Source organism: Mastigoproctus giganteus, chromosome 12 (assembly GCF_048544385.1).
Source record: "Mastigoproctus giganteus isolate SK-2022 chromosome 12, ASM4854438v1, whole genome shotgun sequence".
In the NCBI taxonomy this organism is placed as follows: domain Eukaryota; kingdom Metazoa; phylum Arthropoda; class Arachnida; order Uropygi; family Thelyphonidae; genus Mastigoproctus; species Mastigoproctus giganteus.
In genome coordinates, this window is record NC_143586.1 from 64,821,517 (window position 1) to 64,849,424 (window position 27,908).

At 35.6% G+C, this 27,908-nt stretch overlaps 1 protein-coding gene across 1 annotated transcript in view; it reads right to left on the minus strand.

Moving 5' to 3' along the window:
• Nucleotides 1–887: 887 nt before the first annotated feature.
• The window catches only part of spas (spastin), a 280,837-nt gene continuing 253,816 nt past the window's right edge, over nt 888–27,908 (minus strand). Inside the window, exons 14-16 of the mRNA XM_090386532.1 lie at nt 17,572–17,642; nt 14,292–14,332; nt 888–1,753 (exon numbers count right to left, since the gene is read on the minus strand). Coding sequence (XP_090242658.1) covers nt 1,631–1,753; nt 14,292–14,332; nt 17,572–17,642 — 235 coding nt within the window. The 3' untranslated portion in view covers nt 888–1,630. The remainder of the gene's footprint in view (nt 1,754–14,291; nt 14,333–17,571; nt 17,643–27,908) is intronic.

Consider the following 27,908-nt stretch of genomic DNA (forward strand, 5'->3'; position numbering starts at 1 on the left):
TACAACATAAATAAACAAACACAAAATAAAGGTAGTCACATATCAAACAAAACATACATATCACAAAGTGGTTTAAAAATGCAAGCGTTCAAATTGGAATGATGAAAGTGTAAAAACCAACAGAATGAAGAGATGTTTTGGATGGTGTGACCAACGTCAACATTTCGTTGGAAGGCTTGGATCAAAATTGCATTATCACATAATATATAGAGCATGGGGTGTCTCTTCGTAACATCACAAAGTTGTCAAGAATAACCATAATGGAAATGGCACTCTTTCAGAACATTATTTTTATATTTCTCTCCACTTAATGACATGCTCAAAAGTTTAATGTGTCATTTCATACAAATTATAGAAAATATCTGTATATCTGACAAAATGTATTCATCTTTGCACCATATCTCATTATATATCCCTTTGCAAGCTATATTACACTTTAATTCTTACAATTTTCTTCAACCAAGCTCACAATATAAAAATACCAAAGAACAATTTTGGTTAAATAGAACGATTAAATTAATAATATATATTTCATAATGCACAAAGGTGTCAAAAATATGTACAAGGTGCCTGTTATATAACAAACTATGAAAAATGATTGTGCAATTTAAATATTCTACAAGCATTTTCTTATATAATGTGAAACTTAAGCAACAGTTGATGTATGCACAAAGTTAACATAAATAATTTTTTTTTTTTTAAAGACTAAAAAAAAAAAAAATCAATGGATCATAATTTCATACAATTGCAATTTACATGCAGAAGTTATGATAGGAGAACATTTATGAAAAAGGTATATAGTTTAAGTTAGTGTAATAATAATTATTATCTTTGTAAGAGAAAACCGAAAATATAGCTGACAATATCAAATCATTAATAAACTATTAACATGTCACAGTGTATTTTTCTGATTAAAACTTTACATATAGGTGTTAAAATCAAGCTAATTCTGTGGCTCAGTTTACTATTTCTTCTACCATTTTCACATTAGTCCTCCTCATAGCTGCTTGTGTAAGTAGCTAGAAAGGCAATTGGATTAAGTACAGTGAGATCTGAGTGGAGTGTAATTATTATGATGATATGTACAATGCAAGTACTTCAGAGTAGCACTGGATGATATATGCAATCGCAGTCTTGAGCTCTGCAAAAGAGACTACGAAAAGTTCTGAGTTTTGTTGTACACTTCATCTGCATGAGGTTCCTAAGTTCAAAATGTTATTTCTACATTGAGCATAAGAAAATAGTTTGCTGTCACTGCCTATTGATAAAACATTATGGGGGGATTAAATGTGAAAGACCAGTCCAGTGTCTGAAAACTGTTCCATTAAATGTTGTTAATGAAATGCCTTTATGAACTGTTGAACTAACAGTTCAACTAGATAACTAATGAAGTCTCTTTCCTTTCTGCTTGTTACTACTTAGGTAATCTTAGACACCTATAACACAGAGCTATCTTCCACTTCTTATATTATTATTGGCTTGAAATTGTTAAGAAACTTTAACCCACCTTAACAGGATATGCTTAGGTGAGAACCAAAATATAATTTTTGCCAACATGAATTCTTCATAGACCTTGCATATAAGCCTATACAGTTTATCATTGCACTATCAATCACAATTTTCCTAAGTATCAAATTGTGATGTCACCATATTCCAAATTCCACCGGTTATAGAATGAAAGAGTCTGGGAGGCTACACTCCGTCGGATGCGTTTTAATGATTCAGTAAAATCTGACATAATGACATTCCGCATCTAGACAGATGGAGGGAAGAAAAAAAAAATTAAATATTCATACAATTTTTATAAGCTACTCCTTCTGATTACTGATTTATTAACAAGCCTGCAACAATACAAACATTTATCTCTAACTAAATGTGCCAAACATTATATACTAAAATATTGTAGACCAGCTTTTTCACTAAAGACCCAAGAAAGAAAGAAACAAAAAAAATAAATAAATAAAATAAAATAAATAAATGGAACAGGGGCTGATACTATTTGTAGTAATTTCATTTTTGTCATTGTGTTTATGGCCACACCATGCCATTTTCATTTGAATGATTTTAATTTTAGCCATTTATAAGCACATTTGGTTTTGGAGTTTATAGTTTTAAAAGGTTTAAGGTAATTTGAGGATTAAGTTTTTCAATAATATTTTCAAAAGGAATCATATAATGGCAGAACCATAAACCTTAATGGATAAGAAAAATTATAAGATATTAAAATCTTGTTTTTTTTTTTAGTAGTAACTGGTCTTCAGTTAACACCTTACTGACTGATGTTTCTACTTTTACAGCTATATTTTCAGTCAAAGAGTGAAAAAGCTTGTCTACAATGTATCAGTTTTGCAAAATTTAAAGACAAAGTGGTAAGTAACATTACACAGAAAGGTATTATATGTTGAAATTTCCATTTACTACAATAATGAAAGTATCTTGACTAGCTTTTATAATGTTAGCATAGCATACTATTGGGTAATTTTATTCTTTGCCAGCCATTTTCATATTCTAGCAATATATTAATGATATTCTTTATATAGCAATTAAGAGAACTCAATACTAGTGACAAATAATGCTTATCTAGTAGAAAAAAAAGACAACTTGGAACAAAGCACATATGTTTATCTTTTTAATTACTTTAGATGACATAAGAGTGCCAAAAAACTGTGCAACTGTATAGGAGAACACTCCAAAAATACCATAATGGGAAGACCAATGAGGAAACTTAAGTAGCCTTTCATGCCATTTATGAGAACTACACTGTTGACCACCAGATTTCCTTCCACTCTCACTGAACCCTAACACAAGCACAGAAGAAAATATTCAGCAGCTATCTTTATTTCAACCTGACTACAAACAAAAGATGAACAGAAACTAGAGCAATGTCAGCATCATCCCACAAGGAGATGATAATCCTAGGCAATCTGCTAGGAAAGCTGACATCAGTAGGTATCAATAACACTATACCTGCCTTGAAAGCAGTTGTTCCATTATCACAGAGTTTGAAAAGGATGAAGTCACTCTGCATTCTCCTTGTTCTCCAGACCTTCAAGGAATGTTAATGGCTGTAGCCATGATTCCTGCATTACTGCCACTGGAATATGCAGTACTCTGGAGATCAAGGGGGTACAGGATTATAAGGCATGCTGGGAGTTCACATGGGATTAGCAATTACATACTTGTTTACATTCAAGTGATCACTGAATTATGACCACCCCACTCAATGCATTTTTCCACATAGCTCACAGTATAAAAATCTGAACAACTTCCTATGCTTGAACAGTGGCAATTTGCATTTGGTCATCAAAGTAAAAGTGATAAAGTAGCATTTATGGGATGTAATAAAGACATTGTGAATTTCAAAGGCCATGACAGCGAGAGCTCATGTGTCAGGTGCTTCCATATCAGAAATGGCATGTCTTTTTGGTTGTTCATGGCCCATAAGGTGTACCAAGTATGGTGTTGAATGGGTCAAACCACCTACTGACAGGAACTGTAAATGATTATGCAAGGTCGATTTCTGTGTTAAGTGAAGGATGTAGCACATTGTATGGACTCAATGGCACTGTGCAACAGTTGATATTGCAATATAATACAGGGAATGCAAGAAAAATATCCCAAATGATGATACACTGCACATTCAGATGTACAGTGTTCCACAGTAGACAGCCCAAGAAACATCCTCTCCTTGCTGCTGATCATCATCAACAGGTGAATGCTGTGGTGCAACAATATGCTGGTTGGACACTGGAAACAAGTGTGCTGGTCAGATGAGTCAAAATATCTGGTGCAACATGCTTTCCTGTGTGGTGCAAGCAACACAAGTCCATGGACCCATCGTGCATGGTGCCTACTACCCAGGCAGGTGGCAGTGGTTCTTTAATACGGGGCATGTTCTGATGACAAAAACTAGGATCCCTTGTGCATATGGATCAGTTTCACTGGTGAGGTCTATTGGCAGCTCTTAAGAGACTAAGTGTACCCTGGCATGTTGCATTTTTTTCCTGGACAGGAATGGGATCTTCCAAGACAGTAATGAGTGGTGTCATCAGGCCTACACCATGCACAAGTATTCAAGTAACACAGTGAAGATATCACTCATCTTGATTGGCATCCAAATCTGCCTGACCTTGATCCAATCGAACATCCATGGGAAATGAGACATATGGATACACAACCATCATCTGTTCCAGCACTGTGGAAAGCCTTCAGGCAGCATAGCTGCAGACCCCTACAAATGTCTTCAGACATCTAGTGGAGTTAAATGCCTAAGCAAATACTGGCTGTTATCTGTGTGAACAGTGACCTAACATGGTATTAGGCAGGTGGTCATAATTCAGTGATCACTCAGTGTATATATTTATGCTCTGAGCAGGTAAATAAATTCAATAAATTTGAATCACTGGTTAAGAAACTGACAACACATAAATATCAGAAATAAGGTGTCACTCCGATGCAGAGAATGCAGAATTTGAATACAATGTATTCACTGTATTCAAATGAGACACGTATGACAGAAGGGAAGTGCACAGATTCTAAATCAGTACAACCAATAAACACAGGTTACCAGTGTAATAGTGAGTCGTCTTGTACTGAAAAAATGAAAGTGAGAGTGCAGTATGTTATAGACCAAATGATTGTGATGAAGAACTATACCGAGAAAGAGTTTAGTCAGAAAATCAGGGATTTAAACTTCATCTATGTCTAATAAATGTTTAAGATCATCTCAGTAGAGATGATCTTAGACATTTATTTTTAAAATTATTTTCAGTGGGGTTAACTGATGTTAACAAACACAAATTCCAGAATAGTACAGGGAAGTATGCTACTGCAACAGGATCTAGAAAAGCTGGGCAGATGGACTGAGAAGTGGCAACTGAAGTTTAATATTGACAAATGCAAAGTACTACATATGGGTAGATGTAACTCCAGAGAAATGTACCAACTATGCAGTACTACACTCAGGGCAGTAGAGAATGAAAGAGACCAGGGGTAATCGTGCAGTCAGATATGGAGTTTTCTGAGCAGTGCAGAGAGGCTGCCAGAGCAGGTCATGAGGTATTGTCAATGATATATATAGGAATTTTGCTAGTAGGGATAAGGAGGTGATTATCCCTTTGTATAAGGCAGTGGTCAGTCTGCACATTGAGTACTGTGTACAGGTCTAGAGGCCTCATTTTAGGAAGGATGTAGAGTTGCTAGAATGAGTACAGAGAAGGGCAACAAGATTGGTGAGGGGAACAAAGGAATCCTCTTACCAAGAAAGGCGTAAGTTCTGCAAATTGCAGAGTCTGAACTCTAGGTACCTGTGAGGTGATCTGATTGAGGTGTATAAAGCTGTGAATGGTTTGAGCAGGCTCAATGCTGATGGGATTCTTCCTCTTGCTCAGATTACAAACCCGAGGGTCAAATTCAAATTGAGACAAGACAATTGTAGAATAGATGTGTGGAAATTTGCCTTTAGCCAGCAGGTAGTTGATTGCTGGAACAAATTTCCATCTTTCATTGTGGAAGTTGATAGCTTAAATAAATTAAGAGAAGAACTGGACAAACTTTTAGAGCAAATGAATATTTTTTTTTGGCTGATGTTGTATAAGCTTGCTTTCTTGCATCATATGCCTCTGCTAATGCTAACTGTAAAAGCTACTAACCTTTATTTTTATATATCAACTTAAGGCTGTTCTAGGTTGACACTAAACAGATGAACAGATGAGACTCACGGCAGAGAATAAAATACATGGGATTACTAAAATGTCAGTAGACAGTATTTTACAGTATGTATAAATTAATTTGCAATGAAGTATTAGTATTCCACGAAAAGTAACAAAGAATTCTTGGTTAAGAAGGAAAGGGATGAACCACATTGATCCATACACATGACTTAACTACTGATAATCCTATACATGTTGCTGACAAATTTAATATGTGTTTCATATCTACATTCACACATGAAGTTTTAAAGATGGGAGTACATACCTAATACTGATTGGAAGTTAAATGATTTCATGATAAGCAAAAGGATACTCAGAGAAATTGTTGCAACTAAGAGTAAACAAGGTACAGTCTGTCGTCTTATAACACATGTTTACATTACACGAATTCGATCATACACGATTTATAAATAGGGGAACGATATCTTATATAACACGAACCGAATTTGCTTATGCATGATTCGCCTTTGTGTTCACAAGAAATGGCAGTCGAACGAAGAATCACCCCAACCGAACGCAACACGATAGGAACGAAGAGAAGATTCTGAAAATGTATTTATGTTTTTTATATCAGTGAAGGGGAAACACATTTCACCATAATAATGTAAAAACCAACACAATTCCAGCTATCGATATAATCGCAAATGCAATTAGATGGAGTTTACTACCAGTTTATAACAGATTTCACTAGCAGAAATGCAACTGGAAATTGTTTAATGGTAGTAACCCCCAGAAATGTGCTTTAGTAAAATGTGAGGTGTTAATAGTGTATATAATAGTAATATATAAAATATAATAGTTAATAGTAGCACTCTGCCTTTACGGTGTTGTTTATTCAGTTGCTACATGGGCGCAGCTTTGTTTATGTGTATCAAGTGTGCCTCCTCCTTTTGTAATTGTGCTTTATTCCCTAAAAATGAGTAAAATACTTAAAAGGTGTGAAAAGGAAGCGTCCTGGCGAAGACACTGCAGATTCAGAGAGAAAAAAAAAAAAAAGCAATATCGATAAACAGCGGCAGACTGGGTCAAAAATTCTTACCCGGGAAAATTTATAGTGGCCTCAATACTACGGTTTATGGCCAAAATCACACTGGCCTCCGGCCCACCGGGATTTCCCGGGTAAGGCTTATGGCCAGTCCGCCTCTGTCGATAGAGAAAAAATATGAAATTGTGAAACGCTTTGAGCAAAATGAAAGACCATGTGATATTGCACATGCTACAGACCGAAATGAGGCAACACCGAGAAAATAAAAACAACTTTCATAGCAGGAACAACACAAAGTGTAATTAAAATCCATTAGATTAAGACACAAAGAATTGGAAGAGATGGAATGGCTGTCATCTGTTTGGATAGAAAATCAAACAAAAAACAAGTTTGCTTACGATAGAAGCAAAAGCATTAGCAATATTTTATTACGTAATAAATACGTAAGCATTTTATTACGACTTACGTATTATAAAATATGTATTTTATTAATACATTATTATTTATTATATTATAATAAAAATATTATAATATTATTTTTATTATGTATTTTAATCGTTATAAAATACTTACGTATTTTATAACGATTAAAATTACCCGATTATTTATTGTGTTTGGTAATGTTTTGGTTCCAAATGCGTGTTCAATCTTGGGTGGTCGGCACCTAACCCCACTTTTCCCATAGGGCCTGTTGTTTATATTGCACGATTTTGCATTGCACAAGGGTTTCTAGGAACACAACTATCGTGCTTATACGAGGACAGACTGTACTTAAGAGTGATATGGAATCTATTCAATTATTAAAAATAATAACTGGATAGATTTGCAGTGGATGGTTTGATTAGTTTTATTGCTAATCAAACTATCAATAAAGCTAATCAAACCTTTAGTTTGAATGAGAACCTCCTTGGATTCATGGATAAATCCCTATATGAAGATATGCTACAAATTAACTCTCCTGTTCAGAGGGTTGGTTCAAAGGTGCAGTGAGTAATTAGACACATGCAAGTTTGACTTCTGTGCCAGAAAAAGTAGTCAATAATTAAAGAAGTTATGCATAATCACGTCAACAGGATTGGAGCTATAAGGTAGTCAAACATGGATTTGTTAAGAGGAGTGGTCACATGTGAACAATTGATTATCTACTATGAGAATGTCACAAAGGAACAGGATGCAAAAATTCTGACATCATATACTTATTTAAAACAGAAGTTGAAGGGCATAAAAGTGTGTAGGTATGCATAATATAATAAATAAACAAAATACACAACTAAAAGTAAAAACATTTGAGTTTTCTTTTAGCTTAAATTTAATAAATTAAACAAACCAAAGGTCTTGGTTTCCTCCTGTGGTTACAAAAAAAAAAAAAAAAAAAAACTGTTGTGATGGGAAACCACCACATCTTTATCCAAAAGGACTTTAAAAAAAAAATTTTTTTTTTGTATGAGGTAGCCCTGTTCAACTTTCAGCAACCTGTTGTATTTACAATATCATACAGATAAAAAAAAAAAAAAAGTTTGCAATATCTCCATCCAGATTAGAAATATAATTCTCAGAGTTAAGATATCACAGTCTAGATTGTGCCAAGGTTTGTAGTTAATGCATTATCAACCACCAGTACTGATTTTAAATTCCGAAAAGCTTTTTGTGATGACTATGTACACTTCAGGAACACAGTACACAGAGATAAGATGCCAAATTGTAGAATTTGTTGACCAGGTGTTCCTTGTCCCCTGGCTGTGAGAAACACCAGGTGCTGGCACACAACACTCAACAGAATACACACCCACATATACACACATTTGCCAACCTTGGCACTATGCCCTTACAGTTGCATCAGCAATGTACAGGGAAAACCCTGGTTACTGCCATTTATACAATCATACTTTGACTCCATCCACTGCACCAGGGATTGATTGCCTGGAGCTACATTGTCCAAACTATTTGAACTTTTGAGTGAATGTCCCAGTCAATGTTGGTGCTTCCAATGCAGCACAAGGAATCACAAATGAGAATCTGCAGTATAATAACCACAGACTACGCAGTGCAAAGGAAGGAACTAATAATATCCAGAATCCAGTTTTAATCTGTTATCCTACAGACTGATATATGCACATCCAAATGATTTTAAAAATCCACACTCTGTGCTCTCAATGTAAGCAGAAAGCACACAATTAAAAGGGCTGTAGGGAACCCTGGGTCACTTGTCATATAATGGGATGGAGTTTATTGTTCAGTTCAGCAGCCTTGGTTGTGAGAGTAAATCAGTCTGCAGCAGGAAACACTTGCTTTGAAGCCAGCCTTGCCAACTGCCTTGAGAGAGGGGATGGATATCATGGGTGTCTATTCTAGTTGCTTTAAGTTGAGTATTAGGTGAAGATGATTTGCCATTTCTTGCTGTGAATTCTGACTGTGCCTGAATGGGTTTGGTAATATTGTTGTAGGGTGGTTTCTTCTAACCTGGAACAGGGTAAGCCATGCAAGAGGAATGGTTACTCTGCCAGTGTTTCTATGGCATTTATTTAATCCTTTAGATTGCACCATTTTTGGTGATGTGTTATATTTAAAATCTTGGTTCTTTTGTTTTATGCTTGGTTCCACATGATCAATTGTGTAAATTGGAGATGCCTAAGTTTGCTGGTGATACAAAGATGGGCAAGGATGCAAGGTTAATGCACTGATTATGCTACATAAAGGAAGATTTGGATATACTAGGAAGACTGAAAAATGGCAATTGAAATTTAATACTGAAACAAATTAGCAGTAATCCCAGAATAACATGCCATTTGGGTACCATCAACTGAATATTGTTGTATCTAGGGATAATTTTACAGTTTCTCATGAAGTTCCCCAAGCAGCACAGACAGGATGCTAGAACAGCTCATGGAGTTCCACAATGATATACAGGAAACTTTCTAGCAGAACCAAAGAAGCAGTTATCCCACTGTATAAAGCAGTGGTCTTGAATTATGATTATATTACAATTATGAAACATTTGGTTTACAGCACTTATATTATTGACTAAATAACAATAATGAGAGATTCAAAAATATCAAAGTACTATATGCTTTAATTTGAGAGGCATATCAAACCCATGCATGACTTGTATAATAAAAATTCACATGACTTTGAAGTGTGTGAAAATATGCCACATTTGAGTTTGTACTGCAGTTGAAACCTAAACCTGCCATCAGTTATTACTATATTCCTGTCATAATATATTTAGATTATAGGAACATACTGGTTTGTAGAATGACATTTCTTATGAGAAGAATTCATAATAATTACTGTTCTTAATTCCTTTCTTTTATCACTTTAGGAGAAAAAATGAATGGAAGTGGATTCTGCTATACCCTTTGGAAATACATGGCAAGTAATATCAAGCCTATTAAGGAATTTTTCACAATACAATAATTTTGAGAGACACAGGAGTCTCAATGCCACAAACATTTGTAAATACAGTGAGACCACAATTATCTGAGCTGAATGGGACCAAGAACTGCCCCAGATAACAGAAACTGAACTTTTTCACATATTTCACAGGGGTTTGGAATTAGTTTATTACTTACAGCAACTGCAATAAAGAAGTACACAGAGTAATTTTTAGTGTAAGTTTACTTTATTTTATTGCACAAAACATAGTACAATAGTAAGTGAGAAATTCACAGCATATGTATTATGCACTAAATTAATAAACTTGAGATTGTACTCTTTCTTAAAAGATTTAATAAAAACAACATTTATATCAGCTCATGATATTCTCCATTATATACAGGAACTTTTCCAGCAGGACTAAAAGTGATTATCTCACTACATAAAGTAATAGTTAGGTTACATCTTGATGGATGACTTTTCTACACAGCATGTTAGAGAAGCAACAAGAGAAAGCAATATGTTTCAGCTGATTATCAGCATATCAGCAGTGGCTTTTCATTTATTAAGAATTTCCAGATAAAGGAACCATTAAGCAGAATGGATCAATGTACTGATGCGGGATTTACTTAAAAGATAAATATTGCCAAGGGTAAAGGGAAGGGATTTTGCTTTTGTAGAGGCAACTATAATGTTCTTAGATAGTCTTTAAATTCCTATCAGGAGACTAACTGATGATGTTACCAACTGTAAATTCTAAATGTATCCCCAATTCACAAAGGGGGATCGAAGGGTGACACGAGTAATTACAGACCAGTTAGTTTAACTTCTGTTCCGGGTAAAATAATGGAGTCACTGGTTAAAGATGCATTGCAGGATCATCTAGACAAGACTGCAGCAATAATTCAGACACAGCATGGGTTTGTTAAGGGAAAGTCTTGTCTGACAAATTTGATAGGATATTATGATGTGGTTACAAAGGAACTGGATGCAAAAAATAATTTTGATATCATATATTTGGATTTCAGGAAAGCTTTTGACACTGTTGCGCATGGAAGACTATTGTACAAATTGGAGCAGAATGGTATTAAGGGTAAGTTGCTACAATGGATAAAAGGATGGTTAAGTGGGAGAAGGCAGAGGGTGGTAATCAATGGGTGCTGCTCTTCTTGGACTAATGTTATTAGTGGAGTCCCACAGGGTTCAGTGTTAGGTCCACTGTTGTTTTGTATATTTATCAATGATATTGATGAAGGTATATCAGGCATAATGTCGAAGTTTGCAGATGATACAAAGGTTGGCAGGGTTGTTAATGACAGTAATGGCAGTGTGCTACTGCAACAGGATCTAGATAATTTGGGCAGATGGGCTAAGAAGTGGCAACTGAAGTTTAACCTTGACAAATGCAAAGTACTGCATATGGGTAGAAGTAACCCCAGAGAAACGTACCAACTGTGTGGTACTACACTTAAGGTGGTAGAAAATGAAAAAGACCTGGGAGTAATTGTGCAGTCAGATATGAAGTTTTCTGAGCAATGCTGCCAGGGCAGGTCATGGGGTTTTGTCAATGATATATAGGAATTTTGCTAGCAGGGAAAAGGAGGTGATTATCCCTCTGTATAAGGCAATGGTCAGGCCATGCCTTGAGTACTGCGTACAGGTCTGGAGGCCTCATTTTAGGAAGGATGTAGATTTACTTGAGTGTGTACAGAGAAGGGCAACAAGATTGCTGAGGGGAATGAAGGGATCCTCTTACCAAGAGAGGCTTAAGTTCTGCAAATTGCAGTGGCTGGAGACTAGGCACCTGCACGGTGATCTGATTGAGGTATATAAGGCCTTGAATGGGTTGAGCATGCTGAATTCTGATGGGATCCTTTCACTTGTTCAGATTACGAACCTAAGGGGGCATAAATTCAAATTAAGAAAAGACAGATGTAGAATAGATGTGCGGAAATTTTGCCTTTAGCCAGCGGGTGGTTAATTGCTGGAACAAACTTCCATCTGTCGTTGTGGAAGTTGATAGGTTGAATAAATTTAAGGAGGAACTGGACAGGCATTTGGAGGGAATGGTGTGATTTTTTTTTTGGCTGATGCTGCATAAGCTCATACATTTGCTTTCTTACATCACATGCCACTACTACTACTAAATGGGAGGCATTCAAGGAGTAATCACAGTAGCTACTAAGTGTTTTATACCAATTAAGGGATACTGTTTGAAGTTTAGACCAAAATGGATGTCAGTTCATCTGACATCCAAAACGTGTCCCCTGCTCATAAGTTAGCAGGGGACACAGAAACCTACAGTAAGTACAAATCTAGTCTGCAATCAACTCATTAGGCAAACTCAGATAGGTGATGATAATTTTTGGCTAAGAATGATGCAAAGAATAAACTGGCCCACTGTATATAATGGCATTACTACTGATTATCTTGTTCAGGTTCTGACAATTTAAATATTTTGCATCTATATTCATGCACAAAATTTTTTAGGAGTGGGAATACCAGAAGTTTACCAAGTTATAACTGGGAGATAAATGATTGTGTCAACTAAGAAGAAAATAAATAAATAAAGCACCAGGAGTTGATGGGATCTTTTCAATTATATTAAAAGAAGCAAAGGAGGTTAAGCAAACATTTGGCCATAATTATGAGAACATCATTGGATTCAACAGAAGTTCCTACAAAATGGAGATATGCAGATGTCTCACTTGTTCTCCAAGAGGGGTTCAAAAGGCAAAGTATAGACCTGTAAACTTATGTTCTAAGGCAAATAATGAAATCAGTGGTTAAAGAAGTATTGCAGGGTCACCTTGACAGGAACAAAATTATACAGAAATTACAGCATAGATTTGTTAAAGGGGATTGCCCCCCTTCAGTAGCAATCTCGATTGTCTCTTATCTCATTAGCTACTGTATTGTAGTAACAAAAGAACCAGATATAAAAAAAACAATTAATATCATATACAGATTTCAGTAAAGATTTTCTAACCGTTTCACATTAAAAACTGCTGCACAAATTGGAGCAGTGCCATTCCTATGGATGAGTGGCAGAAGACATATGATGGAATATTAATGGGCACTGCTTATTTTGGACTTTGAGTACTGCATACAGATCTGAAGCTTCATTTTAGGCAGGATATGGAATGGATGCAGAGAAGAGCAAGAATTTTATTCATGTGCACAAAAGGGTATTCTCAGCTAAAAAGACTTAAATTCTGTAATGCAGCTATTATTATTTGTTATTTGGTTTTTTTTAGGAGCATTAGCAATTAAGGCCATATTGCTCCGGTGCGGTGGTCATTCCCTGACCTTTCCGCATGCTCCGTATTTGGTGGTGACGGGCTCGAACCCCGGTCTAATCAAGAAGCGTGTGCTACGCACTGCTGCTCCTTCCCACCTGGCTACGGAGACGCCTCGTAATGCAGCATCTGGAAACTAGGCACCTGTGAGAAGACCTGAATGAATTATTTAAGGACTTTAAATGAACTAAGTAAACTAAATGCTAATGGTATCCTTACTTTTTCTCAAATGACACACATAGCAGGCCTACTTTTAAATTGAAAAAGGATGATTGCAGCATAGATGTGTGAAAATTGAAAGAGAAGAGTGTGATTATTGGAACAGGACTTACATCTGGCATTGTGGAAGTTGGTGGTTTGAATACATTTTAAGGATTAGATAAATTATTAGAGGGGGATGGACTGATGATTGAATTTTTTTTTTTTTTTTTTGGCTAATGCTGTAAAGCTTGCTTCCTTGCATCATTTGCTGCTTCTAATACTAAAAAAAAAAGTTCTGAATGAAACAGCTAATATGCTATTTTAACAGTTTATCTTGTTAGTCTTTTAAACATTACTTTTTTTTTTTTTTTTTTTTTGAGCAGTTTAGGTTAGGCTTTGTTAGAGGCTCAGATAATAGAGGTTCCGCTGTATAATTAATTCATTAATATTTAAATATAGTGAAATGAAGATTTAAAACAATTTTAAAAAATAACCTCTTGCCATTACCAACAAAGATTTATTTTTTATGGTATGTTTATTTCTGTATTGATTACTCTTGGGCATTCAGTGCTTTCACTGAGTGCATTCTCATTCTCTCTCTCCGATTCCATTTATATTGATTAACATGGTCATGCTTTCATTTCAGCAATCACGCTTTTCACACTCTAATAAAATAAAATAGTCTCAAATTCAAGAAGAGAACAAGAACACATTAATTCATACCTCTTTAGGATCTACACACCTGACTTCTTCAGGTCTCAGTTCTATGAAAAAGAAAAAATAATTTATAAAACTTCAGATTTATTAAAAACCTTCATGTTTTCAAGGCTTAAAAAACTGATATAAAATTTTTTTTTAACAAAATATTAAAGATCATGAAATGGATTAGAAGTTTTAATGATATGTAATTTATATCAGAGAACAATAAGGAAAGCTTTAAATAAGAACGGCATTTTAATTTTTCCAACAGAATCCCAATTATTAATTCAACCACTACTTATCTCAGTTGTCCATATTATTCATCCTATGATTCCTTTTGCTTCAAAGGTGATACTTGTGCATATATCTACTCTGATATTCCTTGTAAGAGATTTCTTAATTTGTATCTCTTCTGGCTTAAAATCTCTTTCTATTCCTGTCAAATTCATCTGTTACCTATCATTCTCCCAACTCCACTAAACACTTGGAACTCTGAATTCCTCCCTTTGAAACTAACTTTTTTTTCTAGTCTAACTTTCCTAACTGTGTGGTAATTTTCCTTGGTGATTTGAATTCAACTCCAGCTGGTTTAATTCAGCTGTTTGAGAACCACAGCTTTTGCAATTACTAATGACTACACACAGGCTTCTTTATTTACCTACCACAATAACATACAATCCTGACCCAAAATCCTTGATCTTTTCCTTACCAACATTTCTTCAAATGTATATGGTGAATGTTCATGGTCCTCTAGGCACTTCAGGTCACAACTTAGTGATGGTCTTTTTCTCTCTCTCTCTCTCTCTCTTTTATGGCCTTATGATGTCATTGACATTACAGGAATCGAAATAAAATTAACCATGCAATTTCTAATTTTTTCCTTAGTCGAATTTTTGTTTTAAATCTTCTGTTCCCATTGTGTGCATATACATGTGCTAAAGCTGTTCAAGGTAAGAATGTAGCACACTGCATTTGGCCTGTATCCAAATCTCTGTCTTCATTTTCAACCTACACTAAAAAGCTCACAGAAATTGTAAAACATTTCTTAATCAATATAAACTATTCTGAACAGGGTAAGAGTAGAAAATTTGCTTCTTGTCCAAATGGTAGTTGAGCATTTAGGTCTCTTGCCAAAGCTATCAGCTGTGACTTTTGTCACTGATGTCAGCTTTATCCTGCTCCAGGTGCTTGTGGCTTTTTTATACTCCAAACTGTGCTCCTGAGCTTTCTCCTGTTCTGCTGCCTTTTTACACTTTTTTACTGCACTAGTGTTTTTTCTTCTTGGAAATTTACTGATATCTAGCAAGTTCCTAAAAGGTGTGAAAAATCCCTCCTGCCCAATTATTGGCTCATTGCACTTACCTCTAATTTTTCCACAGTAATGGAGAAATCTATCTACCACCAACCCTTAAACTTTCTCATACCTTCCATCTGATCAATGATTGCCAATATGGATTCATTTGGTGTCAACTCACTGTTATACATTGATTTATGTTACTCATATTTGGACAAATTCAGTGGAAAAATTTGATGAAACTGAAGCAGTTGGCCTTTACGTTCTCAAGTTGTTTGATTGTGTTTGGCAATTAGGTATAAATTTAGCTCCTTTCTTATGGATTTCTGACATTTTTTTGCAATTGGGTATCCAGTTTTCTCACTGTGGCAATGGTTGATGGCTCTCTTCAAACTTTTCCCCCTGATTTTGGTATTCCCAACATTCAGTTTTCTCAGACTTTTCCTCATATAATAATGACTTTCTTCCAGTGACAATAAATCACTATCCATAATTTTTATTCATTCCCCTTGCAGTTTTTAATACATTCTGCTTTCCAGTTTGAGAAACCTCACTATGCATAAACAGTTTCAACTTTTTGAATATCCACCACTGGTTCCTTAAATGGAACAAAGAAAATGTTAACATCAATCTTTCTAAACTCAGCCCAATCTCATTTCTTGCAAAAAAAAGAGTCACTGGCCCTATGCTCATCTTTGATGGTACTCAGATTTCTAAACAAGACCACATATCTATTAGGTATAACCCTGACTTCTAATTTCTCTTGGCATAAGCACATCACAAATATTGCTTTGTCTGCATCAGAATGACTACTCAACGTATAAAATATGTTAATACACTAGCGAAATATATTTCATACAAAATATATATATCTTGGCAGCCTGAGAACATAATTCACTTTTTACCTAAAGTATTTAACATCTTGCCATTTGCGAAATTGACTTCTTCAGGAACGCAGCTTCAATGAACAGCAAGATCCTTCTGCTAAGGATGAACCTTGTGGGAAGGGGGACTCTGATTGAAGTTTATAGGGCTGTGAGAAGGAGTAACAAAATGAATGAAGGCAAAATTTTCATGTATTAAGTGAGAATACAATCAGAAGGCATAAATTCAAGCGGAGGGAGAAGACTTATAGACTGTATTATTGAAAGGTTTCTTTTAGTTAGTGGCTTATGCCCCAAAGTAGCTGGTCAAGTGCAAAAGTGCAGAAGCATATGCATTTAAGTGGACCTTGGTTCAAACCCACATGACTGCTAAATATAGTTATTGTATTCATTGCCAAAATGATTAATTGTAAACTCTTTTTTAACTTAGTGGTTGTGCCAGAGTATAAACAACTTTTTTTCATCCTGACATAGCTGAGTGATCAAAAGTGATAATGCAGTAGCACATGCATCTTACCACAGTTCAAGCCTGCTTGACTGCTAAATATAGTTGATTGTATTTATTGTTGAAATAATTAACTGTAAATTCCTATGACCTAGCAGTCATGCCAGAGTATACATTCACAAAACATTTTTTAAATTATATTAATCCACTGGCATTAATTGCCGAGATGTTTGTAGTTTCTCATATTATATGGTATATTTACATAAACATTTACTTATTTATTGAGACTCGTTGGAAGAAATTGCCTCTGAGTAGAAGATGATGATTTGGGGAAATTCAAAAGCCTGCAGAATAGGTACTGAGAGACAATTTGTAATCTTTGCACCTGGTACAATAGTATTTATTTACTTTTATACTTGGATATATTTCAAGAATCGAATGAAAACAATAACGAATGGTTCACAAATATTCTCCTCTGATAATCTAAAATAAAACCTATTGCAAGAACTGTGTGGTTGGAGAAAGTACAAAAACAAACCTAAGAGCCCAAATTTCATAATAACATAAAATAGCTATGCAATGTAACATATTCTAGCATAATATATATTTTTATTTTCTAATATATTCTAGCATATATTTGTTTTGTCATAATATTTAATGACAAAACAAAATGAATAATACCTCTAATAGGTCCTAATGCAGCATCTTTTGCCAGTGCTGTTAAGTCACTTCCAGAATATCCATCAGTCAACCTATATTTCATAAAGGAAGAATACATTTACATTAATAAATTATGATAAAAAATAAGATAGAATAATTAATATTATAAGAATAATAACTCTAAAATAGTGTAATTTATACCTACAATTTAAAGAATCCATTAGGCTATTATTATAGCAGTTCAAGTAAAAAAAAAAAAAATAAATACTGCAGCAGAATTAAATTCCATCTAATTGCAAGTGATTATATATCAGTGTAAATAATTATTATTACTTTTTAGAATAATTTGTCTACCTCTTGTTTAGATTGCTATGTAACTGGATCCCCTCTTGTCATTTATTTCCTAAGAATTTCATTAAGATATTGGGCAAAAAATAAAAAACAGTTTGCAATAGAGAATATGAAATAATAATAATAATATTGCAAAGCTTAAAACAGATGTTTCTAACCTAATATATTCGATATATAATTGGGAGAAGTTATATTATTTAGAATTCTTAAAGTAAAACAAAATGAATGTGCTTATAATAAGTCCTAATGTTTCATATTCTGCTGTTAAGTTACTATACTAGAATATCCATCAATTAACTGTTTCTTTCATTAAAGTCTCAGCAGTTCTTCATTTGATAAGATTTTATTAGGAAGCCTTACTTGAAAAAGTGAAATTGCAGAATTCTTTTTTAAACTATAGTCTTAGTCAAAACATGGGATTAAGGCATTCAGTATAAAGTAGTAAATAACTAGAATGAAAAGGGAGGATAAGAGGTGCAATCAATGCAAATTTGATCAAGCAGCCATCCTCCAGATGTCACACATAATAAAAGTAACTGACAAAGATTAATTTACTTCAATCTTATAAATAGGATTGTAACTATTATTGGTATTTTTCTAAAATTTATTTTATGAGATGCCAGTGTTTGTCATGTCTGGAACCACTGCTAGAAGTCTTCAATTGTGTGCCAGTTAAGTTCTGCTGTTGTCTAGTTGGAATGTCTCCCAAATCTTTGTCCTTTAAGTTTCATTGTGCATTTCAGAAAAGAGAGAGGTGGGGGGGGAATCACATGGGACAAGATTAGGTGAAGTTTGGCAACTTCCATTGAAACAAATAGAATTTTGATTCATAGTTATACTCCTATGTTTCATCATCAATAATGTAACTGGATGAAATTAGTATCCATTTTCACCTTTTTTTTTTTTTTTTTCAACTCCTCACACAGTTCTCAACTGTGAAACTTTTGATCATCGTTCAAAAATCTTGGTACAATTGCCAGCACTTACCACATGCAAAGGTTTTTGGTCAACTTCATCTGACACGATCCAGAGAAGATTCTATCAGAAATTTCTCAGATAGTTAATCACCAATCAATTATTTTTTTATTACCGTATTTCTTCGATTCTAAGACGCCATCGATTGTAAGATGCACTTTAATTTCAGAAAAAAAAGTTTTGATTCTAAGGGAAAAATAAAATAAAAATAACACTAAAATAAATCTAACAAATATTTTTGTTATAATAGAATTCAAGTTACTGACAACAATAGTACCAGTATTTATCAGTAGGTATGTTATTCATCACTTCCTTCTGAACCGTTGATATCTGCATCTGAATCAATATTAGAGTGTACTTCACATTCAGGGTCAGATTCTGACCCTGAATTATTCTTCTGATGATATATTATTCCATAATATATCATCAGACAGCATTGGTGATGCAAATTTTTTAAATGAGTGCTTTACTATTCTTTCTGGGATCAGCTTCCAAGCTGTTGATACCCATTCTGCCAATTTTGATGCCGGCACTTTCTTAATTTTTCCGGAAGGTTATCAGTCAACAGCCAGGATTCATATTCCTTTCTCAAGTAATCCTTAAATGGTTTGTTGACTGAAACGTCAAGTGGCTGCAGTTGGCTAGTCATGCCACCAGGAATCACAACCAAGTCACCACGTTTTTTGCACGATTTTATTTTTGACAAATTCAAAAATTTGTCATAGTTATACTGCATCAAGAACTAGCATGCTAGGTAGGTTACGAAGACTTCCAGGACGTCTATTCCACACAACATTTAGCCAGTCTTCCATAAGCTCTGCCGACATCCATCCATTTTTTTTTTGTGCATGCACAATAACAACTTTGGGGAAAATTTCATTTTCGGTATGGTTTTTCTATTTAAAATTAAATATTGTGGCAACTTTTGACCATCAGCGGTGATGCATAGCATCACAATGATACGCTGTTTTTCGTAGCCCACACTTATAATCTTGGTTTCTTTAGCTTTGACTGTGTAATTTTGAGGCATATCGAAGACTGGGGTTCCATCATCATTTCCAATTTGACTAAACTCAGTTTCTTTTTTTCCTTAATTTCATCACCTGTCGCTGAAAGTTAATAAGCTTCTGTTGAAAGTCTGCAGGAATTTTTTGACAAATAGATGTTTGGCACCTTGAAGATAATCCACTACAACGCACGAGTCTGTAGTGGATTATCGACTGCCTTTAAAAATGATTTTCTCTGTTCCGAGAGACTTAGCAATTTCTCTGGCTTTCAATTGCATGGCTTGTTGAGTGATGGGTAATCCTTTTGCACGTGTCTCTGTTACAAAACGTATCACAGCTTCATCGACTTGGGGAAATCTTCCTTTCTCAGGCCCTATAAAGCACTTAGTTGTTGCTTTGCACGAAAATATGGAATTGCGATCATTTCTCCAACGATGAACATTTACTTCACTAATGTCAAAATGTCGACCCACAGCTCTATTTCCATGTTCTTTTGCAAACACAACTTTTCGTTTTAATGCGGCTTCATGGTGCAATTTTTGACATTTTAATGTGCAATAAAGGATCAAAATGAGTGAAATACAGTAACTCCACTTCTTACGTACTTTCGAAGATACAAACAAAACATCCTAGTTTTCGCTGAATGAGCTCCACTATAATAAAATAACGGTGACTTCACACTTTGAAAGCACGCGAAATCGCCCATGACACTTTATTCTCCAGTGGAATTGGAGAATGCGATAACTTGGTGGCGGGGTTTCCACGTAAAAACAAAACATGTGGTGCTGTGCAAAGCGTGAGAAAATTCGAAAAAACCCTGCAATTGTAAGACACCATCAATTCTAAGACTCACTCCGTTTTTAGAGATGTTTATAGGGGAAAAAATTAGTCTTAGAATCGAAGAAATACAGTATAATTATTTATTTATTTATTATTATTATTTTTTTTTTTTTTTACACATTGGAACCATTTCATCACTGCTTGAAACTGAGAGTTGACCTGAATGTTGGTCATTTTTTAAAGGTTCTCTGCCATATTGGAATTGTTTCATCCGCTGATTTCTGTTCTTTTACCATTCACATAAAACTTGACTGACAGACAGAGAGAGATCCACCTTTTGTATCCATTACAATTGCAAGAGGTCTAAGACACTTGAATTTCAACACTGCTTATTACTTAACAAACAAGTAATGTGGTGATTCCAGTATTTAAATTTGCTCCTTATCATCAAGGCATGTGGCTGCATATTTCCAAAGCTATTAATTGTAGGTTAGTTTTTAAAATAATTGAGTTTTTTTATTTTATTTATTTATTTTTTTAATATACTAAACTGTAGTTAATATATAGTTTGAATTCCCATAGTCACTTTGGTTAGTATATTTTTGTATTTAGAAATGCTACAGCTTAATATACAGATAGCCTTTGCTATCAATATTTTGGCGGGAACTTTAACTTTCATTGAGTAGCTTAAATTCTTTAGTGATTTAAGATAGTGATATCTTATCTACCCCATATAAACGTGGGAAGAAGGCAAAGATAAAGAAGATATCTTATCTAGAATATATAGTGATATATTCTTTAGTGAGCTAAGTCTTGTTAACAGTTCAAATGGTTCAATACGGTTGCTACAAGATCCATTTACAATACAAAGTCCAAGGACATCAGCACTCAAACGGAAATGCCTACGAGCATTTCTGGTGTGAGTAGAGACTGTCATTTGTATTGCCTATTCTGGTGATAAGGCTGGTCTAGTAGATAGACCTAGCTCATTTGGCAATCCTTTTCTTTGCAATTGATGTAAGGAGTGTACTGATTTGAAATTCCAACTTTGTGCATTACAAGAATTTCAGTCACTTAAGAAATGAGTGATTGCCCTAGAAACAAATGTAACAAAAGTATCTCTTGACCTGTCAAGTGATGCACCCTCAATTTGGGTTCAAGAAAAGAATAGTCAGGTGCAGAATGCTCTGGTCGAAGGTGTTCTATTTTATTGGGCGACTATTTGTCAGGGAAACGGGTAACATCTGACCATCTGTTGGAGAAACATTGGACTATGCCATGAGTTAGGCCAGAACGTGTGTCTGCAATTCTGCCCAGACATGATAGGAGGTACTATATGCTGAAAGCCTTGTGGATTAACTCAAGACTTGAGGGAAAAAAATTTTTTTTTTTTATCAGCATGGCTTGCATTTGTAGGTAGTAGGAATCTATTTTGTAGAGATGATACTCATTTGAACAAGCGGTGCAAGGATTTTTGCCAGTATCATTGAGAATACCCTAAGGGTTTAGGGAAACTTCTAGGGAGAGGGAGGAAGGGTAATTATTATCTATGTTTATCTGATGATACGCATCAAACTAATGCTTGTACTCACCTCATGAATTCTTGTTTGTTGCCACAATAGTAGACGTTGAAATGATATTCTGAGGGTAGCAATGTTTCAAATGAGAGGGAAGATATAGCTTGGAATACAAACCTAGGGTATGTCAGGGTAGTAAACTATAGAAGATTACTTAGTCTCAACTGTGTCTACAGTAATGTCAGAAGTGTTGTCAATAAAATGGTTGAATTTTAACTCCTGGTTAGGACAACTAATACTGATATAATAGGGCTCTCAGAAACATGGTGCCACCCGGAAATTGATGACGACGAGTTCCATTACGGTATGCATAATGTATTTAGGATATATGGAAGAGGTGGAGGGGTCATGGCTCTTATCAAAAGCTGCCTGAACATGAAAAGAGCTTTTGCTGAGTCTGAAATTGTCTGCCAGCATAGAATCTGTGTGGTGTGAGTTAGTCAGAAGCAGATGAACAATGAGAATGGGAGTAATCTACAGACCAGAAGATTGCAAAGAATATGATGAGTCTTTAAATGCAGATGAAATGGGCAAGGTTAATATCTTATTATGGATAACTTTAAGCTGCTCCAGATTAATTGGAATAAGTGGGAGGGAAACTCAGGATGGTGAAAATTTTTTTAAAATAAACTATATTTGTGCCAGCATGTTAGAGAAAGTATCAGGGCAAGAATATTCTTGACGTTATCATTACTAATGAATCAGATGACATCACAGGGCTTTAAGTACAGGAACCATTGTCAGGAAGTGATCATGCAATCGTCAAAAGGTAAAGGCATGGGATTTAACTTCACAAGAGGGAACTTTGACAGTTTAACTGGGCAGATTGCCAAGGGATGGCAAATACATTTGAATTATGGAATACTTTTAAAGCAAAAATCACAGAAGCCATGAATGCATACATACCTTTAAGAAAATATTGCAGGAGGAGGTTGCTAAAATGGATGATTGCAGAGCTGACTGATCAAGTACAGCAGAAAAAGCTAGCCTGGGGCATCTATATGATGAAAAGTACTGAAGCCTACAATAGGTGCAAGTTGATCTGTAATAGTACTACATCGCTTCTTGGCCTTTTGGCTAATATCAAAGTTTAATAGTATCACAAGTAAGGTCAGGGAGGCCAAGGCTGCGTATGAGAAAGCATTGGTTAAGAGAACAAAGAATGGGGACAAGGAATTTTTCATGTAGTAGTGAATGGGGACAAGGAATTTTTCATGTAGTAGTGGTGGTGGCATGGGATGCAAGAAAGCAAGTGTATGAGTTATGGCGCATCGGCCAAAAAAAAAAAAAAAAAAAAATTTTTTTTTACAAAACAATTCCCTCTAAAATATTTGTCCAGTTCCTCCTTAAATTTATTTAACCTATCAACTTCCACAACAACAGACAGAAGTTTGTTCCAGCAATTAACCACCCGCTGGCTAAAGGCTAATTTCCACACATCTATTCTACATCTGCCTTTCGTCAATTTGAATTTATGTCCCCTTAGGCTCGTAATCTGAACAAGTGGAAGAATCTCATCAGCATTCAGTGTGCTCAACCCATTCAAGGCCTTCTACACCTCAATCAGATCATCTCGCAGGTGCCTAGTCTCCAGCCGCTGCAATTTGCAGAATGTAAGCCTCTCTTGGTAAGAGGATCCTTTCATTCCCCTCACCAATCTTGTTGCCCTTCTCTGTACACACTCAAGCAAATCTACATCCTTCCTAAAATGAGGCCTCCAGACTGTACGCAGTACTCAAGGTGTGGCCTGACCATTGCCTTATACAGAGGGACAATAACCTCATTTTCCCTGCTAGCAAAATTCCTTTATATCATTGACAAAACCCCATGACCTGCCCTGGCAGCCTGCCTGCATTGCTCAGAAAACTTCATATCTGACTGCACAATTACTCCCAAGTCCTTTTCATTTTCTACCAACTTAAGTGTAGTATCACACAGTTGGTACATTTCTCTGAGGTTACTTCTACCCATATGCAGTACTTTGCATTTGTCAATGTTAAACTTCAGTTGCCACTTCTCAGCCCATCTGCCCAAATTTTCTAGATCCTGTTGCAGTAGCACATTGCCATTACTGTCATTAACAACCCCGCTAACCTTTGTATCATCTGCACACCGGCACTAAGCCTGATATACCTTCATCAATATCATTGGTAAATATATACAAAAGAACAGTGGACCCAACACCGAACCCTGTGGGACTCCACTAATAACATTAGTCCACAAAGAGCAGCATCCATTGATTACCACCCTCTGCCTTCTCCCACTTAACCATCCTTTTATCCATTGTAGCAACTTACCCTTAATACCATTCTGCTCCAATTTGTACAGTAGTCTTCCATGCACAATGGAAGACTACCGTATTATTTTACCCGAAATCCAAGTATATGATATCAAAATTATTTTTTGCAACCAGTTCCTTTGTAACCACATAATAATATCCAATCAAATTTGTCAGACAAGACTTTCCCTTAACAAACTCAAGCTGTGTCTGAATTATTGCTGCAGTCTTGTCTAGATGATCCTGCAATGCATCTTTAACCAGTGACTCCAGTATTTACCCGGAACAGAAGTTAAACTAACTGGTCTTTAATTACTTGTGTCACCCTTCGATCCCGCTTTGTGAATTGGGGATATATTTGCACATCTCCAGTCAGTGTGGACCTCCCCTGAGTCCAAGGACGCTCTCATAATTATGGCTAAGTGTTTGCTTACTTCCTTTGCCGCCACCTTTAATATAACTGGATAGATCCCATCCACCCCAGGTGCCTTTCTTATGTTTAATTTCAATAATTTCACCTCCACTTTGCTCTCAGTTATTACAAAATCATTAAGCACCCTGCTACAATTTGATAACCTTCTGGCATTTTCAAACCTTAACTCCTCATGTGTGAATGTAGATGCAAAATACTCATTCAGTTTGTTTTGCTATCTGAGCAGGATCATCAACAGTCGAACTATCGATATCAAGTGGACCAATTAGATTCATCCCCCTTCCTTTTAGAGTTTATAAAAGTAAAGAAATTCTTGCTGTTTTTCTTAGCATCCTTTGCCAAAGATTTCTCCTAATCTGCCTTCTCCTGCCTAACCTCCTTTGTGACTTGATTACAAACTAGCTTATATCTGCCATAGGCTTCTGTGTCGCCTGATAATTTATATGCAACCCATGCATTTTTCTTCTCTGTCACAAGTCTGATTAGTTCATTTGACAACCATTTAGGCCTAAACTTTGAACAATATTTCTTAACAGATATGAAACTTTTAGTAACTTCTACGATTAATTCCTTGAATGCTTCCCACTGAGAATTTGCTGTTGGTAACATCATCAGTTGATCCCACTGTACAGAATTTAAAAACTGTCTGAGACCACTGTACTTGCCTTTATGGAAGCAAAAACCATTTCCTTTACCCCTGATGGTAATTATATCTTTAAGTAAATCCCACATCAGTACACTGTGATCACTGTCACCTAGTGGTTCCTTTATCTGCAAATTCTTAATACACGAATGATCACTGCTGATAACCAGATCAAGAGTATTACCCTCTCTGGTTGCCTCTTGAACATGCTGCTTCAGAAAACAACATACAATAAATCCACAAAAGTCTTACTAGTGTGCAAAGTGACCAACCCACAAGTTCCAGTCAATATCTGGGAAGTTAAAATCCCCCATTATAAGACATTCTGATTTACTAGCCCACTATTTCTCTGTACAATTGTTCATTGTACTCATTAGGCCTATAACACACTCCTACTCTTATTTTTACTTTCGCAGTGCTTATGTCACACCAAACTGACTCAACAGTGCACTGTTCATCTATATCAACTGGATGCATTTCTTTTGATTTTATGTTTTTCTTAATTAACAGCATAACACTTCCTCCCTTCCTATCCTGTCTATCCTTTCTGTACACATTGTACTCCCCAGATTCCAATTCTGCATTCCTAATATCTGTGTGACACCATGTCTGTGATATCCCAACAATATCCACCTTTGATGTCTTGACCAACACTTCAAATTCATTTACTATAAAAGTAAATAAATTTTATTCACATACATATTTATGTATGTGAATACAAGGAAAAAAAAAGCTAATTAGATTGGATCTTTGTGCACTGAGTGTAGGAAAGTCTTAGATGACCAAGCTGATGAATTAAACAGGTACTTTGCATCTGTCTTTACTAACGAAAGACCATGTTTGGAAGAGGCTGTGCAAGTGAGGCTGAACCATATGAAATTAGTGATGTCATAATTACAGGTGATTGTTTATTAGAAAAACATTTGAGCATAAAGGAGTGTATTGAACCACTGAGGTTAATTACGAAGGCATCTTTGAACTCGGGAAATACATTTGGATTGGAGACATGCCAATGTATCACCAATACATAAAAGTAGTTCTAAGAGTTCAGTTGGTAACTACAGACCGGTTAGTCTTACTTTAGTGGTAGGAAAAATCATAGAGGCAGTGATTAAGAGTGCAATCCAGGAACATTTAGATAGATACGGCATTCTGAAGGACACACAACAATGGTAAACCATACTTAACTAACTTAGTAGGCTATTTTTACACAGTTACTCATGAGCTGGATTTAGGAAATAATTTCAACATAGTTTATTTGGATTTTTGCAAAGCATTTGACTCTGTCCCTCATGAGAGGTTGCTGTATAAACTTGAACAGTTTGGTATTACTGGTAAGGTTCTAAGATGGATTGCTGCATTGCAGAAGGCAGAGGGTTGTTATTAATGGATATTTGAGTTGGTTCCCAGACCCCTGTTGTTTCTGATTTTCATAAATGACATTGACAAAAGGATAGAAGGTGTGATGTCAAAATTTGCAGAGTAATTAATGATCAGTACCAAGCAGCACTCCTTCAGGATGACTTGAACAGGCTTAAAAGGTGGTCAGAAAAGTGGCAGCTATGTTTTAATGCTCATAAATGTAAGGTCTTACATTTGGTGCATACCAACCCACAAATAAATTATGCACTTGGCTGAGTTGAATTAAAAAAGTGGAGGAGGACAGGGATCTGGGAGTTATAAGCAGATTTGAAGTTTTCTGAACAGTGTAAACAGGCAGCCAGGAAAGCCAATGGTGTTCTGTCAATGAGTGTTTTTTTTTTTTTTTTTTTAGGAGCATTGGCAACTAAGGCCATATTGCTCCGGGATATGCGGTGGTCATTCCTTGACCTTTCCGCATCCTCTGTATTTGGTGGTGACGGGCTCAAACCCCGGTCTAATCAAGAAGCGTGTGCTGCGCACTGCTGCTTCTTCCCACCTGGCTACGGAGACGCCTTGTCAATGAGTTATCAAACACGATCCTGTAGAGATAGGGAGGTCATAATCGCACTGTATAAGGCAATTGCAAGACCACATTTTGAATACTGTGTTCAAGTATGGAGACTGTTTGAAAAAAGACTTAGCTTCTTGAAAGGATCCAAAGATGGGCACCTTGAATGGTGAGATCGGCAGAAGCATGACCGTATGAGGAAAGATTCTGATTATGTGGGCTACAGAGCTTGACAACCAGGCACCTCAGAGGTGACCTGATTGAGGTTTATAAGGCTCTGAAAGTGATTACTGGGGTTTAGATTAGATTAGATAAGACTGTATGAAGTTTTCTTTAGCCAGTGAGTCGTTGATAGCTGGAACAAGTTGCATTCACAGGTAGTTG